An 18,809-nucleotide genomic window follows, 5' to 3' on the forward strand; every position below is an offset into this window, starting at 1 on the left:
GCGTCAGTGGCCAAAATGAAGTTCAACCCCTTTGTGACTTCTGACAGGAACAAGAACCATAAAAGACATTTCCATGCACCTTCCCACATTCGCAGGAAGCTTATGGCCTCTCCTCTTTCCAAAGGGCTGAGACAGAAGTTCACTGTTCTATTCACGCCCATCCGAAAGCATGATGAAGTTCATTCAGGTTGTATGAGGACACCACAAAGGGCAGCAAATTGGCAAAGTAGTCCAGGGTTACAGGAAGAAATATGTCTCTGACATTGAACGAGAGCAGCGGGAGAAGGCTAACGGCACCTCGGTTCACGTGGGCGCTCACCTCAGCAAGGTGGTTATCGTTATCACTAGACTACAGCTGGACAAAGATTCTTGAATGGAAAATATATGAAACAAACAATTGATAAGATGCAGGAATAAAATATTCTGATATACAGCTTTCAACTGTTAAAATGGGGGGGGGGATGTGCAGAATAATACTATACAACCAAATTATTGCAAATAAAATAGATGAATATCTAAATAAATTACAGTAGGGACATAATATTCAAAGGTGAAAAAGAATGAAGAAGCTATTTTATATTGATATGCGAAGATTTCAGAAAGGTGATTTAGTCAAGTGGATAAGAACACTAGTTTCTGGAGTCTGAATTCAAATCTCAATTACAATAATAACTAACTTTGTAAACCTGGGCATGGTGCTTAAGTGCTGTATGCCTCAGTTTCTCCATCTGTAAACTGGGGATAACTGTAACAGTACTCTACTTCATGAGGTTGCTATGGTGAACAAGTAAGTGAATGCATGTGAAGATGTCAGAAGAGTGCCTAATACATAACTACTTAAAGAAAATTAGTCACCACCATCACTACCACTGCCATCATCCTATCATGTGATATGGCATCAGCATCCGATCTGTTGGTCCATGGAAATCATCACCATCCTAAAATATAGTTTCATGGGAAAAAGCATGGTTTAGAACAATGTTTGTAGCAAGCAGCTACCATGTAAAAATGGAAGAAAACTCATTCATTCTGTTTCAATCCACATGAAAATCTCTTCAAGAATATGCACAAAACTAATATTAGTGGTTGCCTATTTTGCAGAGAATGACTGACAGGAGAGGAGGCGGAGTCAAGTTTTCACTACACATTAATGTGCAGACATAATTAAAACGTGTGATCCATGTGAATGTAGTACCTACTTAAAAATTATATAAACAGGAACATGATGGCACATTCATGCTCAAGTATAGAGTAAAAGAAACCGAAGTTTGCTTTCATTCAGCAAGCTTTATATAAACAATCTTTAATGGCAGCACCAGAGAGATGTAAAATGAAATGAGTCCTCTCGTTTCATATTTCTTGGTGAATACAATAACAAAGGGGTATAGAGATATAACAAAGGCATAACAATGATGTTACCTTCACTACTACTGCCCATTAAAGCACTAAGTACTATATAAATGGTTTGACCCAGTCATTATCTACTTGCTAATTGTTTGTTTGTTTCTTACTGACCCCAGCTTCTAGGAATCTTCCTGCCCCAAATGGCTATCTCTGATTATATCAATCAAACAAAACCAATTTCTGCAAAACTTTTCTCTATGGCTCCCACTGAGACCTCAGGATACAACTGGTTATAGCGGGATGTCTACCGAGCCAAACTATGGTATTTGTTTGAGATTTACAAACAAATATAATTCTTTTTGTCTCATTTTTTTTTTAAATACAAAATTCTTTAAAACCCGATCAGGAAAAGTTTTATGGGTTATCTGTCAAAATAGAAATTTAGAGTTGCTATATAAAACCATAGATTAAGATAGTTTTCAAGAAAAATAGGATTTTATGTTATTCAAAATAGTGTCAAGTAAGGAAAAAAAAGGTGTTACCTTCCAATTGCTGAAAAACATTTCTTCCATTTTAGACATAACTTTATTTAAGAGTATGTATAATTTCATTTAACTTTGCCTTTATGTTTAATTAGAAACTCTAAAAAATCCCATATACCAATTTTATTATAATTTTGTCAACAATTTCAGATACATTTCACTTTGCTGCCTCTAGGTGGCACAGTTATATTTAAGAAAAGCAAAAGGATATTTTTTGAAAATAGAAAAAAATCTTAGTATTATATTTTAGCTTTAAAGAATTGTGTATTGCATTTTTAAAAGATTAAAAGTATGAAAGATAAAATAGCTTATTTCTTCTAGAAAGGGATTATACTAATTTAAATAGTTTAGAAGAACAGCTAAAAAATTCAAAAATAGATGCTTTAACTGGCATTAGATTAAATAAAACTAAAAGTTTCACATACTGCAGTTTCATGTCATTAACGGTGAAGCTTATAAATGCCTTATAAAATGCCTTTTAAGTTTCATTTATTTTGTCCAACTTTTTCTACTTAACTACTATATAAATTTCAGATAATTCTGTATCTATTATTTCTCAATCAGTACTTCATAGTTTGTTTATTTTAAAATCAAAACCTTAATGAGAAGACAGTTTCACATTGAAAGAGAAAATGCTTGATGCTTTCATTCATGCTTTATGCTTTAATTTGAAAGGTTACTACAAATTGGTAACATGTGAACTTACAGAAATCAGACTCAGACTCACAGAAATCAAACATCTTCTGTTTGTGAGGAGAATCCTAATCTATCAACACTAACTTTAAACCCAAAAGGATAAAGGGCAGAAACACAGCTGAGTCTAAATAGTATAGACTCTGCCCACTGACAGCTAGGATGAATAACAAACATGTCAATGGATGTCACTGAATTGACAATCCTTATACCCTGCTAAATAATCTATTGACTCTTCCTGTTTGACAGGTAAGCCAGGTAAGGTATATACTAAGTTAAGGAGCAAAGAGAAAACCAAAACAAGAATTGAGGAAAATCTATTCTCATTCAAGCTTGCTTCAAGATCATTTCTAGTGGTAAACGCTCTTTTGCTTTTTTAAGAAAAGAATAAATCACAAAAAGTAAAATGTATCATGTTTCAAGACTAGTTAATGCTTTCATAAAAAACTGTCTAGATAAGATTCGGAGCTGGAGGCAGAAATAAAAACGTAGGCGTCCTTACTCCCAGGCTCGCCTGGAGCCATTTCTGGGAAATGTCTTTCAGACTCATTAGTAATCGCTTCCACATACTCGAAACGCATGTGCACACAACTCCAAGATGTTAGTATCTTACACTAGCTGTAATATAAAATAAAAACTAGCATGGTTAATTTCATAATTATCTGCTCAAGAATCAGATTCACTAAATAACTCACTAATAAAAAGACCTGTTCCTATACATTAATCACTAGTTCCTTTACCAAAGATTAATAGGTATGAATAATGGTAAGTTACAGAAAAACAACATTAGCTTGATTAGCATTAAAATTGAAAAGATGTTATTTGTGTCAACACCATTGCTTGCACTGACTAACCTGAAATTATCACCATTATTCTAAATTCAAAAGGAGACTAAAAATTAGGATGTGCAGTTGGAAAAGGCACTAGATGGTGAAGAAGGAAACTCTTTCACTAGTCACTGTTTATCTTCGGGTAAATGAGTCACTTTTACTGGTTCCGCGTTGGACTGTACAGACCCAAGATGTCTCCAAAATTTTGATTCACTTACAAAGATTGCTGAAAATTCCTACACCAAATTCGATCCCATACATTTCACTTGGTAGAAATTCAATTTCCCTTTAAAAACAGAATTATACCAACCATCCCCTCTTACTTAAAGGGAGAAATTTATGTTAAGATTTAAAAAAAAAAACAAAAAACTTTATTGGAGCTTAACGATGTATAGGGAAAAAATTAGAATACTGAGTTGTTTACGCATAAAGTTAACAACTGCCATACCATTAAAACTGCGTAGTTACTAAGGGAGTAGCACTGAATGGTAGTGATATTTTCATCGGAGTAGAGTATGTGGCACCCGTCTGACTTCCAGCCTCCTTGTCCATTCAGCAAATCGAAATCCCACTGGGCGGCCACAGCATCTGCGCCGTGCGCTATGCGACGCAGGGTCACGTTAACAGGGATGTGGTGGGTATCTACGTTCACGCCATCTGGAGAAACCGGCAAACAAAAGTATTTCTGAAACAAACTTCATGAACAACTAAATGTCAACTTATACACTCATGGGTACTCTGCAATATCTTTTTCCCCCCCTCCCGCCAGTGACTCATTAAAACAAGAAGGAACAAACAACAAACATTTTTAGGAACAGTGAATTATAAAGCCAACCCTGCCCACTGACTGACTCCAGGATACCATACACCACATACAAACCTATTTTGGTAAGAATCACGGGAGTAACCACTGTACGCCGTTTTCCATCATCAGCCAAATTTGTTGAATTCCCGGTGGCTGGAAAAAGCTTTCCATTGCGGAATGCGATGAGCTGAAGCTTATAGAGAGAGTCATCAGTCGGTCTGACTTCTCTTTTTTGCTTTGGGGAGAAAAGGGATGGCGGAAGCTGAATAGAAGCTTCCACAATAGTATTCTGAAAATACATAAAAAACAAAAACAAACAACAAAAGGTTGCCGTATCAGTATGTAGAAACCAGAAAGAATATTTTAGATATTTACACATTTTCTAATTATATGCTGAATATTTTTAAAACATATATATGAAACATAATAGTTAAAACAACTTATCAGTTAAGTGAAATGTCTGAACACCACATAACAACATAGAACCAAAGAATAAAAATAAGGAGAAATGCAAACTCTATTTCAGAGTTAAAGAAATAAACAAGAAATTGTTTCAAACCAAAGTGACTTTTCCCATGACAATATATATTGCTGAAACAGGTAGCATTAAACAGATCAAGAATCTCAGTGATCACTCTTCATCCCAATTTTACAATGACAAACCAGTAAATAGCACAAATGGAGCACATCACAAATGTGAGTATAATTAATTTGGGCGTGTGGAGCTTTAAAGTGATTTACGATGGATTGAAACTGTCAAACAACAAAAAGAAACTATCCAAACATAAGAGAAGCTTAGATTCAACAACTCTTATTTTAGAAGCTCTTTCCCTGAGACTAAGAAACACATTATGTTTAGGAAAAGAAACAGTAACAAGTAGGAACAACTACTAAAGATGCTGGCTGGTCACTGAAAGTTTTTCAGACTTCTTTATCAGGGATTTTTATATTATAAATTATTCAGCATTCAATAAAAAATAAATCTAGAAACCCAGGAAGCAAATTATTAACTCTAAAACAAAATTCACCATTTTAAGAATTCATCACAGTTTTTCCCTAGGCACCAACCTCTCTCTCAGATCCAACATTTAAGCTGCCAACAGAATTTCCTCTTAAGAAACAAATCTGATCATGTTATTTCAGTTTACGTAACACCTTGGTTTTCAAGTGATTAGAGAATACTGACCCCAAATCCTAAACACACATATATATAACCTGGATAAAATCTATGTCTCAAATTCATCTTTCAACAATCCCTATACCACAATCTATAATCCGGCCACACTGAATTGATCAATATTTTACCTCCTATTTTTCTTCTTTCCCTCCCTCCCTCCCTCTTTCTTTCATTTCTCCCTCTTTACTTTCTTTCTTAAATGATGAAAGGGTGACTTTTATCACTTTTTNCCTCTCTCTTTCTCAGTGTCCCTGGCTGAAATGCTCCACTATTCTTCTATCTGGCAAACTAAAACGAGTCAGATTTGATGTTTAGCAACATAATTCTGTTGGCATTGTGAAAGACGGATCAGGATGAGAAAGGCTGGCACCCAAGAAAGGATTTTACAAAGTCCTCTAAGTAGGGCTTTTTTTGGACGATTAATTACAAGAGTCCTCGGTGTATATACCTTTTACAGTTAGTTGCTCCCTCTTCTGGACTCTTGCAACATTCTGCACACATCTCCAGTGTAACTAGTATTTGCAGTATCACAGTGTAACTCCCTGTCTGTTCCTCCAACTAGTGTAGGAGGCTTGTTGATAATCTCAGCAAGTGATAATCTCACTTATTTTTCTAGACCCGCATCCCATGTTAGTAATAGTTCCTGGTACTCATATTTGATAAAAGTAGGCCATTGTTTATAAAGTTAATGGAAGTCTGTGTGGCATGTTCATTTAAAAAAGAAAAGATTCTATTTAAGTAAATGATTGACTTTAGAATTAGTTTTTACCTGCTGCGCTTAGAACAATGTTGGAACACAGCAGATACCTATCCATACACCTGCTGAAGGAAAGTATTTTGGACATTTGCATATTGACAGTGTGAATCTTACTTTTAAACTGAAGATGCCAAGAAAATATTAGAAATATTTCACCTACGAAATGCATAAAAACGGCTTCTACTATTCTCACAAATGTACTCTGGTGGAGAAACAAGGTTTATTATAAATTCATTTGCTAATCTAGTAAATTTCTATTAAGTATATAGATTTCTCTTACGTATGTAATGAAGCTTTCAAAAAAGGAAAAATATCCACACATCAATTAATTAAGAGGTCAAAACCCTGAAAAAGTACTATATACTGGTATTTATTAAAACTTAAATGCTATAAAATTCAGAATAATTTTGTTGTGAACATAAAATGGCCTGAAAACAAAGCACAGCTCTCTGGGAAAGTATTACTTATGACAAATCAAATTAAAAAAAAAAAGTCAAACTAATAGTTTTAAAAGAGAGCTGAAAAAGAAAATGACATCTATAATTTCTATAAGTACAAAACCTTCCAAACCACAACAATATAAAAAACCCTCAGGGGCGGCCAGTTAGCTCAGGTGGTTAGAATGCAGGCTCATAGCACCAAGGTTGCCGGTTCAATTCCCACATGGCCCAAGGAACTGGCCCTCCACAACTAGATTGAAACAACTACTTGACTTGGAGCTGATGGGTCCTGGAAAAACACGCTGTTCCCCAATAAAATTTCTTAAAAAAGCAACCCAGTTGTGTGGACAGATTGGTGAGAGATGAGAGCTACACATTCAAGGCTGTTCATACTTATTGCTTCTAAAATATCCTTCAGAGTTCAATACACAATATTACTAAATAATAATTATAGATTCCCTAGGATAGAGAGAGGGTGGCCTGGGGCCGCTGGAAAGCAAACTTCAGCTGTATCAATAATGTTTAGAGTTTTATAATAAGAATGTAATACCTATATATTTAATTTCTTTAAAAGAAGTGTTGATCATTTATTATGAAAAGGTGATAAATCCAATTTTTTAAGAATCAATGAGGAACACCTGTTTAATTTTTTTTTTTTACATTAATCATCATGAGACCTATTGCCACTTGGCCTGAAGTCAAGGAACATAAAGTTTATAATTTCATTTAACCACATATTTATTTTTAGAAGTATGGATTACAGACACGGAAATAGATACAAACCCATAAATTATAGCTAATAAATGAGAAAAACCTCTCTTAAAACCCTTTGGGAAAGCCATGGTTTTGTCGTCTAATATTTATTATGGAAAGCTCATATGGGGTTTGAAACAAGAAACCAAGATTTGGGGCCCAGCTTCACGAGTTTGTAGCTGCTTAACATTGCCGAATTTCATTTCCCTCTCTTAGTCTCCTGTGTCAAACACAGCTAATGGTCTAAAAAAGGCTGTGAGGACCAAATGGGGCCATGACCATGACAAACACAAAAGGCTACAGAACTGGGGGTGGCATTTTTACTATTACTATTACTGTCATTTTGTGGTAAGTGGTTATCTGGAGGCTGGGGGGAGAGAAAAATTCCTAAAAGTAACTGATTTACCAACAATAATCTAAACCCTCATCATGTTTTTACGTCTATAATTCCAGTATTAATTTCAATACTAAAAATTGATAAAGTATGAACACATATGAAATCAATGTTATCATAAAGCTCTTATCATGAATGTATTTGCTAACTTCATGTATATTTCCCTGTTCACAATGACATCAGGCTAAGAAGAAAAATGTCAAGTATCATAATTGATGTTAACTCAAATACTTCTGGATTTTAACATCATTCCTTATAAAACAATCTGGACTTCTGCCCCTATGTAATTACTAAATTACACTTTTCTGAAATCCTGGTTTGTTTAAGTCTAGAGAATTCTAACACTAAAATTAGAATGAGTCAGAGCCACCTTATTTAAAACAATAAAATACTAATCTCTCCATGTTTTCTTGACTATCTACACACTCAATTTTAGACAGATAGCTATGATGACATACCCTCATTATTTTCTTGTGTATAATCAGTTTCTAACTGCATACCACCTTTTGAGTATCTCATTGCTAAAGATTCACAGGGATTATGTTTGCCTTTAGAATTAATTTTTTTAAAACTGTCTTTGTTAATTAAATATGGCTGTTAATTTTTATTCAACACCATTTATTGAATGTTTCGTTATTCTGCTTGGCAGTGTGGGGAATCTAGAGAAATACAATGAAATAAGCCATTGCTCCTGCCCTCAAATAGTCATAATTAAGAAGACATGGACAACAATAATAAAACAATAAGAGCTAACGTTTACTAAATGCTTACTCTGTGCCGGGCACTGCTGTAAATGTCTATACATTTGTCTCCATTAAGCCTCTCAATAATCCTTTGAGTTAAATACCATTTCATGATTTCCTACGTAACGGATGAGGAACTGACATTCAGAGAGGTTAAGGTACTTGCCCAAGTTTGCACAGCTGTTGCCTGGGGGAGCAGACCATGAATCTAGGCTGTCTGGCCACAGAAAGGCCACATTCTTAGTCACCATATCCCATGGCCTCTCTCACTGTAACTCAGCTCACCATCATAACAGCTTCTAATTATTCCAGAGAATGCACAAAGCATTATGGGACTAACAGGCAATGATGAATGGTGTCTTAGAGGGAGGGTAGCAGGGACTTCACCGGGCAGAGGTAGGACTGAGGGCACGAAAAAGGGCAGCAATGATGACGTATACAACTGGCCAGGAAAACTGAAAGGACTTCAGCTGGGATCAAGACCTAGACACCCAGGATGGGGGAAATATGGGGTGTGCAGAGAAAAACTGACTTCTAAGTTCCAGTCAAGAAAGTTTTAAAGAACCAGCTCTTTCTGGCTACATCACAGCTAACTTCAAAACACCAACAATTTCTAAAAGCTCTTAGTAGTTCATCAGAAACAGATATTTTGTGACGCTAACATATCTGAATTATGGTGCCAATAGTAGAAAGAAGCATTTGGTTATGAAAAAAATTAGATTTGGTGCTGCAAGAACTGACAGGATGGTATCAGGTAAGACTGCTTTAAGGTGCTGTTTCTCCTGGGTGTTAACACCACCATGGAGCAGAGGAGGGGAAGAGAAGGGGAGGAGAGGAGAAAATTCTAGCAGAAGAATTAGCGTGAGCCAGGCCTAAAAATGGCCAGTGGTTGGGAGAGGAACCAAGGGAAGTTTGGTGTCACTGGACAAAAGGAAGAGGAGGTAGGAAGAGATATGGAGCAAGGGATAAATCCAAATGACGAAGCCACTTGACAGGCAGCCTGCAGAGACACAAGGTGTTTATCAGGGGATATGCAAGGTCAATTTCCATGTAGGGTAGAGCCAGTGATCATGTTCACAATAGTAGCAACCAGAAATGGTGCTCACACTGACCATCAAAACGGCCTCCACAGAAGGGAAGACTAGAGAGGCCCTCTGTCTGCAGGCACCAGCCCTTCAGTTATTAAAGGATGGGCAGACCTGGGTGGTGTCCCCAGCAGAAAGACCTGCATGGCTGAGGGGGCACTCAGGGGACAGTGGTGCCAGCTATTTGCTGAAGGCTAAGGATGTATTTCAATATTTTACTAACTGGCATGGCCATAGTGGTACTTGTTGGCCAATGTCAGCCCTCAGTAGACCCATCTATCTATACAAGAAAGATGGATTTTTAATGAAGAGCCTGGAGACAGACTACGTAGATCACAATGGTTCAGGCAACACAGGATGGGAGTCGAAGCCAGGCTGTGATGGTAGAGAAGACAGAAGGGCAGAGATTCAAGGAATGTGTCAAGAGCATGCAAGTAAGGCTCCTCTTACTAAGGACTGCACTCTGAGGGGTTTAAGTTCATATGCTAGCATAGTCTCCCATTCAAGGGCAATACTATCAATTAGTGGATGTTCAAGTTGTCTAGTTAGTACCACATTCCAGGCACTAGAAAGAAAAACAAAAAAAGCAGACGCGCAAAGAGTAAAACTTGCCCTAGGATAAAGTATAAAATGTATAGGAAGCTTTTTGTTCAAGTGCTTAAGCATTTTGCATTGCCGACAATACAATGTTTAACTAATTTTGCGTCACGAAGGATACGTTCCTCTTTCACTGAGTGTAATCGTGTCCATCTATGAAGCATGAGTAATAATGTCATTTGTCCTTAGTTTCTGGCCACAGAGTGATCTTAAAAGGATAGAATTATATGAAATTGATAAATCTGAGTGTTCATTTAAAGCTTTCTACTTTAGCAAGTAGAAGCTTTCCTTGCCCAGAGGGGTAGGTTGTGAAATTGATGAAATGTATAGGGCTTCGGTATTTTTAAATCCCTAACAACTATGATCACCTAAGATAGAAGGATTCATCAATTTTCAGTGCGCCTCAAAGATGCACACATTTCTCTCATGGGCTTGGGTGCGAGGCTGTGGCTACGTGCCTTTTGTGGTATACTTTTACCAATAAAAAATGCAACAAGGGAAGGGGCAGGTCTACAGCAGCATTGCTGGGTACATCAAGTACTCTCACAGAGCCAAGAATAACAAATACATTGGCGATTCCTCTGAGTACCAAGTAAATATATGACCATTAGACATTCTGACCTAGTTGAGATTGTCTTGGGTGATGGGGGAAGTGGATTCTTTCTAAATTTAGCAAATTGGCTTTCCCTCTGGAGGTCACCAGGGTAAGGTATGGCAAAATACATTAATTCTTCATGCATTCATTCACTTATTCACTCAATATTTATTGAGTGACCACAATGTATCAATCCCTAACGCCTATCTGATCAATTATTATGCAGCCATTAAAATGACTGGAATACTGTTTGTGATATACTTCAGGAACAAGCCAGAAACAAAGAAAGTACTTTGTAATTAACATCCACAGAGAACACAGTTACACATGGCCACCCAAAGCTAAATGAAAAAATGTGGTTCCATTAGGAGTTGGAATTACACCTTCACGATTCGCTTTAATGTAGTTTAATGAAACACATCTAAACCCCACATTTTAAAAATCAATAAAAATGCTTTTAATTTTGCTTGCTGCAATAAAACACACATTTTCTGAAGACACATCACGTTTTCTCTGCCAAAAGACTTGATGTACAGCTTGCCCGGTGAACTGCCCAGTGTCGAGGCCGAACTGCCCTGTGCGAGGTCCAGCAGGCACAGGGCCAAGGACTCATGACACCTTCGTGTCTTTCAAATCAGGGGCAGTAAAAGTGAACTTCAAGGTCAAAGAAAACGTTTTAATACGTAATATTAATACAGTCATGTTTTTACCACTGCCGCCATAAAATGTAATTTTGATATTTTTGTGTGAAGCAAGGGGTCCAGAGGGCAAAAAACGCCAAGGCCCATGAATGTCTTAATGTGTCCCATTCTGGTCTGAATTTTTTTAAAACAACAGCAAAAATAATACCAATCTCCCTCTCCCCCAAATAACTTTCAATGAGGTTCTTTGGCAAAGGAAAACATGGTGAGTATTCTAATATAACTGCAAAGGGTCTAAAAGATGATAAGAATATCACATACCTTCAGTGCCAGGCTGGAAAATGTATTTGAAATGTTGCACTTGAAGCTCAGCTGCTTGTCCAGGTTTCCATCAGGATCCCGCCTCCCATAGTCAGAAAGGCCGGTTCGGTCGGAAGCGGCCACTTTCTGGAACACGGTGCATGTCATGCCGGTGAAGCCAGTGGCCTTGATGACATAAGCTTCCAGAGCAATATTGGGTGAATACTTCAAAAGTCAATCAGACAAGAGTTATGAAAGATTTATAATATGGGGGAGAAAGCACTTTCAAAAAGGTTCAAACACAAAATACTGTACATAAACTAAAAGACAACACTCAGGGTCTTACCAAACAAAGACAGTGTGAGGATAAATGGCAGAATTAAAAAAAAAAAAAGGACACTGGAAATAAATGGATGTCCAAAAATAGAAAGATACCGATGAAGAGGAAAAAAACAAGTTACGAGGTGTGGAGGGTCAAATATAAATTTAAAGTCAATCAAAAATAATTTCAAGACCATTTTGCTGGAAAGTATAAGCTAAAAACGGAAGTGTCTTATAAAAATAAAATTCAGCGAGAGAAATCAGTGGACCCCCTTAATGATCATAATAAAGGAGTATCAGGGTTTGGGAGGCACAGTTAAAAGTCGCCTTGTTCAACATTTCATCCATATTCACTTTTTTCTTTTACAAGGACTTCCACTTAACTCATTGCATTAAGTTTCACCAATAAAAATTTTACACAGACCCAAAAGTGCTTCTTTAGAAAAGGAAGGGAGGTTTTAGTCTAAACAGTAGTAAATGAACAGGTGTTCAAAGCAAATTTAGCCAAAATACTAAAAAAAAAAAAAAATTAAAAAGATGGCATCTGCCCCAACAGTTTCAGAAATTCAAGAGTGAGACTAAACTTGGGGTCCACCAAATGTATGACCTGTTGATGCAAACGGACACACCTGGAGGACTGCCAGCATCACTCCCACCTGCCAGAACCACACAAGAGAGGGCACAAGAAGTGTCCAGGAAATGTCCAGCAAGATGACAAGATTTACTGTCAATTCTAAGGACAATATGGCATCTCTTTCCTTTCTTTAAGGATAAGTAAGTCTATGCCTACTGTATAGGTAAGGTACCATTCTAAGTACCATATAAGGACAAAGTCTCCTCTTAAAAAATTTGTTTAAAGCATAAGACATTTTTTTCTTACACTTCTAGGATAACGTTATACTCACTGTTGAATAAACATGAGCTCCGTTTGCTAGCCGGTATGTAGCGATCCGCTGTAGACACTGGACGATCCTACTGCAGGCTTTCGCTTCCCGCTGCGCCAGCCACAGGACACGTTCATCGGCCAACATGATGTTACTGGCAATGTCAACCATCACATCACCTAGCTAGCAGGTGTGAAGGAGAAAAAAGAAAGAGCTTTAAAACCAACACGGGCTGTCTTACATAATCAAAATCCACACGAGACACCAAGATTGGCTTTCGGTCTAAATGTTCCCATGCAAACCCAACAGGCACTGTACTTGTTTCTCCTTTAAAACTCCTTAAATATGAACAGCACACTCAGCTATGACCATTCGGTAATATTTAGCTCAATACAGTGTACCACCAAATTGCTGGTGAAAAGAATGGCACACATTACTCAAACTGATGGGGGAAAAGGATAAATTAAATCAAGAGAAAGGAAAAGACATCACATGATCTCAGAATAAAAACATCTAAGCTCTTGGTCTGGAAAATCATTTATAAACACTTCGTTTAGTGTGTCAGCTTAGTATTATTATTACAAGCTTCTGAGTATCCCGTCATGTTCAAATCTCAAGGCATGTCCAACCACAAGGCAAGGGCCCCGTATATGCTGGGCCATCGTGTGTCTTTGCAACGTGCAGTTTCGTCTGCCTTGAATGAACTTCTCCTTCCCTTCCTCCCATCTCAACGAATGCTTGAAGACCACGTGCCATGAAATAATGGATCCTAAGAGGGGCTCACTTTTACACTGCTTGTTGTATTAAGTTATGAACTGAGTAAAAAAAAAAGAACCCAGTGAACGAAAGTTTACATTCATATAGCATGCAAACATCTGAATATAAACACCTGTCAAGCAATGCCAGTGAAATGTCCCCTATTGCTGAAACTGACTCGCATGTCCCATATCAGACAAAGGCACTGAACTCGCAGGGCTAATGAGACATCCTAGTGTCAGGGGAGGGTTGGTATTGAGTAAGATGTTCATGAGAGGGAGGTCTATGCAGAGTGAACAAGCACATCCCAGAGGTAGGATCGGAGGACTGATTAGCTGGCTAGTCCTACAATCAAGAAGTAAGTGTCACTGACTCTATTCCCTATACTAGACTCCACATCCCGTGACTACATATGAAAAAAAAGTAAGCGTCAAAGGTGTTAAGCCCCAAAGCCAAGCCAGAAAGCCAAGACGTTTAGCAAACGTCTTTTCATCACCCCAGAAGATCCCAGGTGAGCTTTCCAACCTGTCCTGCATCCAATCCCCTTCCCAGGATGTATCACTATAAGGACTGAGGTGGGTCTGGCAAAAGGTCAGTGCATCCCCCGCAGGGTTCATTTCACAAAGACAATCTGTGGAAATCCACCAGATACCAACCCTGGAATCATGGGGTGAAACAGCTGTAGCAAGTACAGGGCTGAAGGACACTTCGATCCTGTCCCAAAGCTGTACTGGACACATCACTCCCGTCCCTTCCGTTATTTATGTAACGAGGACACTAACAATCCTGTCTGCTCTGAATGTTGGGAGGATGAAGTTCCAACAATACATATAAGGCTCTTGAAACCATGCCTGGCACACGGCAGGCACCCAAAACATGGTAGCTCTCCTTGTTATTATATTGTTCCATTTTTTTACCATTTCAATACCAATATAGGCCTCTTTCTGAAGATGACAGCTTCTAGGAGGAATGTTAAAAAGGGTGCATTTTTAAAGCCTGTGGTCATATATAAACAGGACCAATGCATCCAGCAAAACTGCCTCTCCTTCCTCTGCAAAACCCCCACCATCTCATCCAGCTGAAAAAATAGCTTACTGACTTCATATTGCCGTTCACATGGTGTATCACAATTCTGTCCTTATTTTATTTCCAAAGTAAACATCTTGAGGGCAGGGACAACACAATGTCCGACTCATGTTTATATCCTTATTCACTGTGTCACTCCTGGCGTAAAAGCCGATAGGTGCACAATATTCATTCACTCACTGACTACATATTTATTGGGAACCACGGTGACAGAGAGCAATGGAGATACAGCAGTGAAAGAAACACGCAAGCTCTGTTTTGGAGTTTATAATCTGGTGAAGAAAATACAAAGTGAATACATTTGTAAAAAGTGATTTAGATTGTGGTAACTGCAATGAAGGAAATAAGAACAACAGATGATGGAGGGTAATAAAATTTAATCCAAACACCCTATTTTCATGGACTCAAGAGATTGTCAAGGGGCATTTTCTCAAACCCAAGACTTTAACAGGATCAACTGACAGAGCATTCGGAAGAGCCTATCATGATGCTTTGTAGAATCCCTACCCGGCTTACACAGTTCCTGGAACATAAGCATCCTAGCGCATATTCCTAAACAGGTACGGGGGCGAACGTCATTCTAACAGCCCTTATTTCTAGGGCTGTGAAGAAGGGTAGTGACTGGGACATGTTAGTTACTGAATACGTCAATCAGCCATTTACACAGCAATCAGAGTAACACCTTTGAATCGGAATTCAGAGTAGCTGGAATAATTTGGGTTACGTTTTTGTCTACCATTCTTACCTCCTGTTATTTCAAATCTTTTATACAAAACTAAATAGGGTAAAACAGGTGAAGTGGTAAAATATGCTCTCCGGCTATCAGAAAAGAAAATTTCCATTGACTGCAAATGGTTGAAAGAAAACCTACAGGAAAACACTGATTCTCCTCTAAGGCGCAACTGAAAGATAGGCGGTGTTTACCGATCAGCACGACTACAAATGAACTTGCTCTTTTGTACTTTTGAAAAGTTTTAACTCTACAAACTTGATGAAGATCCCAACAGGAGACCTGCCAGATACACCATCATCTCTACTAAACAACTATGATGATTCCATGATGAAAGAACTACTGCCAGTCATGGGATTCCATGTGCTAGTGATTGTAAAGAAAATAAATACCTCTGAGAAGGTAAGGTGCACAGCTCACTGGAGTGATGGCCTCGGCTGAGAACGAGCAATTTTTCTCATTATTTCAGTCTAAACGGCGAAGGGCTAAGGAAAGGGATTTGTTGCCAAAATAGTCCCCAGCGCAGGTAATCATAGAATGCTATCTGCCTGTGCACCTTGGTGACCGAAGTAGTTCTGGGTCCTACACAGTGGCAACAAGGGTTACAGAAGGGTAACAGCGCATGAAAAACTACATTGGATGAAACAAGTATTCCTGAAATCCGACACCCAAAGCGTGTAAAAACTGCAACCAGCATTCCAACGCATCCTAGTTCTCCTTCACCTCATTCCCTGAAGGCCATTCCAGCCACGAAAGGGTCAGAAGGAATCACGCACCTGCTCTGCCACCTGTCACACTCAACAGTGAGGATCCAACGACAACACGTGTGAACACACTTTATCAAAGCTACCGGGTAAAGAATAAAAATGCCACATTAATAACGGTGAAGGTGTTAAACACCATCTGTTTTAAGAGACAGGGTATTTCTTGTTCTTCTCAATACACATGTTGGGAATTCTGATCAAAATGAGACCAGAAATCATCAGTCAATTTCACAAATTTGGTATGTTAGCATGTGAAACACACAAGATAATATATCACCTACACTTGATGATATTTACCTTTAATGTAGTAGGACTATAATGTCACACTCAAAACAGAATATGTATGTGTCTGGGAGTTAACTACTCCTGGGCTGCAATTTCAACTTTGTCATAAGTTAGATGTCCCTAATCACATTACTGTTTAGCCTTGGAAGACTCAGTTTGTTCGTTTGCAAAACGAGATCAAGAATCCTATGAGAAGTGCTAGGAATATCTCATCCCACAGTAAATTAAGAAAAACAAAACAAAACAAAACAACACCTTCTTTAAGCAATTCATGCCCTGTTTTGAGTAAAGCAAGGGGGGATCTAGACCCCTTCCCCCATTTACGGTTTCCAAGCACAAAGCAGCAGGGGACATTCTTGTTGTTTCTAACCAGAAAAGCAAGAATTACAGACACAAGTGTGGGTGGGCAGCAAGTTAGGCAGTTGTTTTGGACAGTTAAGGTGGGAATGGAAGGTACAGGAACGGACACGTAGTCCAAACTTGACTAAACAATAATTATAATAGCAGCTGGTATTATTATTAAAGTTCAAGTAGTCTTCACGATTTTTCTGCCAGGTGCAAATTAAATATAATATTGAGATGGCATCTATCTTAAAGTCTATTACCCTGATTATGTTTTATGAAGAATTTGCTCTGTTGTGCAAGTTTGAAAAGTGTGTTTATGTCACACTTAAGTAGCGTCAGTGTCCTGAGTGCCCCGGGGATCCCACTACTGGCTTCCCAGCAGCTGGCTTAGTGAAGCGGTCAACGTTCATTAAGAGGTCCCACCGTGATAATCATCAGAACCTATGGTGCATATTAAACTTGTGGCTTTACTGTGGTGTAGGAGTAAACAGGATGATGGTGATGATGGAGGAACTGGAGGAACAGGTGAGAAGGGAAGAGGGGAAAGAGGCTGAGATTAACAGTGGATTTACTCTTATAGAAAGGATTTGAGGTAGCCTAGCAAAATTTAAAAAAATAATTACTTCTTCTCTCTTCGAAGAAGAACAAGCTAAAAGCCTGCATCAGTGGCAGAGCTGCTGTGATGGGGAAAATAGATTCCTGACATGTGTCTAGTCAAGGCAATGAAGACACTGTTACAATTACCAACAGAAAGGAGAACACTTCCTCCAGGCAGACCAAGTTGCTTTGATAACAAATTCTAGGAACATGTGAGTGAGGTCCCCTATGCTAGAGGCAGGATTAAATGGGCAAGGCCCTCAGCCATACCTACACAACAAACGGAAAGCTTAACTCCTAACATTCCTCCAACTGCTCCAGTGGAAGCAGGTTTTATTTTTTTTCTGATTACAAAAATGTATGTGCATTTCCCTTTCTGGAAGAACAGAAGACTACTAAGTATTCTGGACAATTCCCCTTCCTGCTAAGCGTGAAAATGCTGAAGGGAAAAACGTTATCCATAAAAAAAGGAAAAGATCATTTTTCTGGCTTTTGAAAACCATGAACAAATTATTAAATAGTTTTGTAAACAAACAAAACAAACAAACAAAAAAAACAAAAATGTTACCTTTCTAAATGTACCACTGACCAGGCAGAAACAAACATTCCTCCAGAGGCCAACAGTAACACAACAGCGGGTCCCAGAAGCTCTGCGGCGGAACCCTGCTGGCCACGGGTATGTTCTGACACCCACTCAGGGCCTAAGAGCCACCAACACAGGCCTGACGAGACAAGGCCACTGCGTGAAGGTGATAACCCCAAGAGGACACCACCAGGGTCAGGGCAAACCAGCATCCAATCAGCGAGGAAACTTGAAACGTGCCTTCTTGACCTTGGCATGAGGTAGAAGGAGGTTAAAAAACCTCCTCCCTGACAACTTGTAAACACAAGTTGACCCTCGCACAGGACTGAGGCCAGATTTCTCATCACTTCCGTGGTCTAAAAATCCTCAAGCTGAGAACTAAGTTCAAAGCCACCAGTTACCCTGGAATTGTCCCTAGGCACTTGGCAGAAGCAAAACGATATCACACTTAATAATTAATGATAAATTAGACCATTCTCATTAATATCCCTTATTACCAATAGTAACCAACATTGTTCTGAGGTCCTCATCAATGTATAACCAGAAAAAACAAAACATTTTATATAGGAACAGATAAACTGATTATTATTTGCTGGCGACAATGGTGACATCTGTGTGTCTAGAAAAATCCCACATAAACAACTACAAAATTAAATTATATAGATGGATTCCATAAAGTAACCAGATACAAGGTCTACATTAAAAAATAAAACATAATCAAGGAAAACTGAACATGGACTAGTTATTTGATAATAAAAAGAG

The 18,809-nt window shown here is 38.3% G+C and overlaps 1 protein-coding gene across 1 annotated transcript in view; it reads right to left on the reverse strand.

Moving 5' to 3' along the window:
* The window catches only part of ADGRA3 (adhesion G protein-coupled receptor A3), a 128,568-nt gene that overhangs the window by 30,345 nt on the left and 79,414 nt on the right, over nucleotides 1-18,809 (reverse strand). The window contains exons 11-14 of the mRNA XM_019642386.1: nucleotides 12,923-13,084; nucleotides 11,718-11,921; nucleotides 4,290-4,503; nucleotides 3,858-4,066 (exon numbers count right to left, since the gene is read on the reverse strand). Coding sequence (XP_019497931.1) covers nucleotides 3,858-4,066; nucleotides 4,290-4,503; nucleotides 11,718-11,921; nucleotides 12,923-13,084 — 789 coding nt within the window. The remainder of the gene's footprint in view (nucleotides 1-3,857; nucleotides 4,067-4,289; nucleotides 4,504-11,717; nucleotides 11,922-12,922; nucleotides 13,085-18,809) is intronic.

This window comes from Hipposideros armiger, unplaced genomic scaffold (assembly GCF_001890085.2).
Source record: "Hipposideros armiger isolate ML-2016 unplaced genomic scaffold, ASM189008v1 scaffold_68, whole genome shotgun sequence".
Taxonomy (NCBI): domain Eukaryota; kingdom Metazoa; phylum Chordata; class Mammalia; order Chiroptera; family Hipposideridae; genus Hipposideros; species Hipposideros armiger.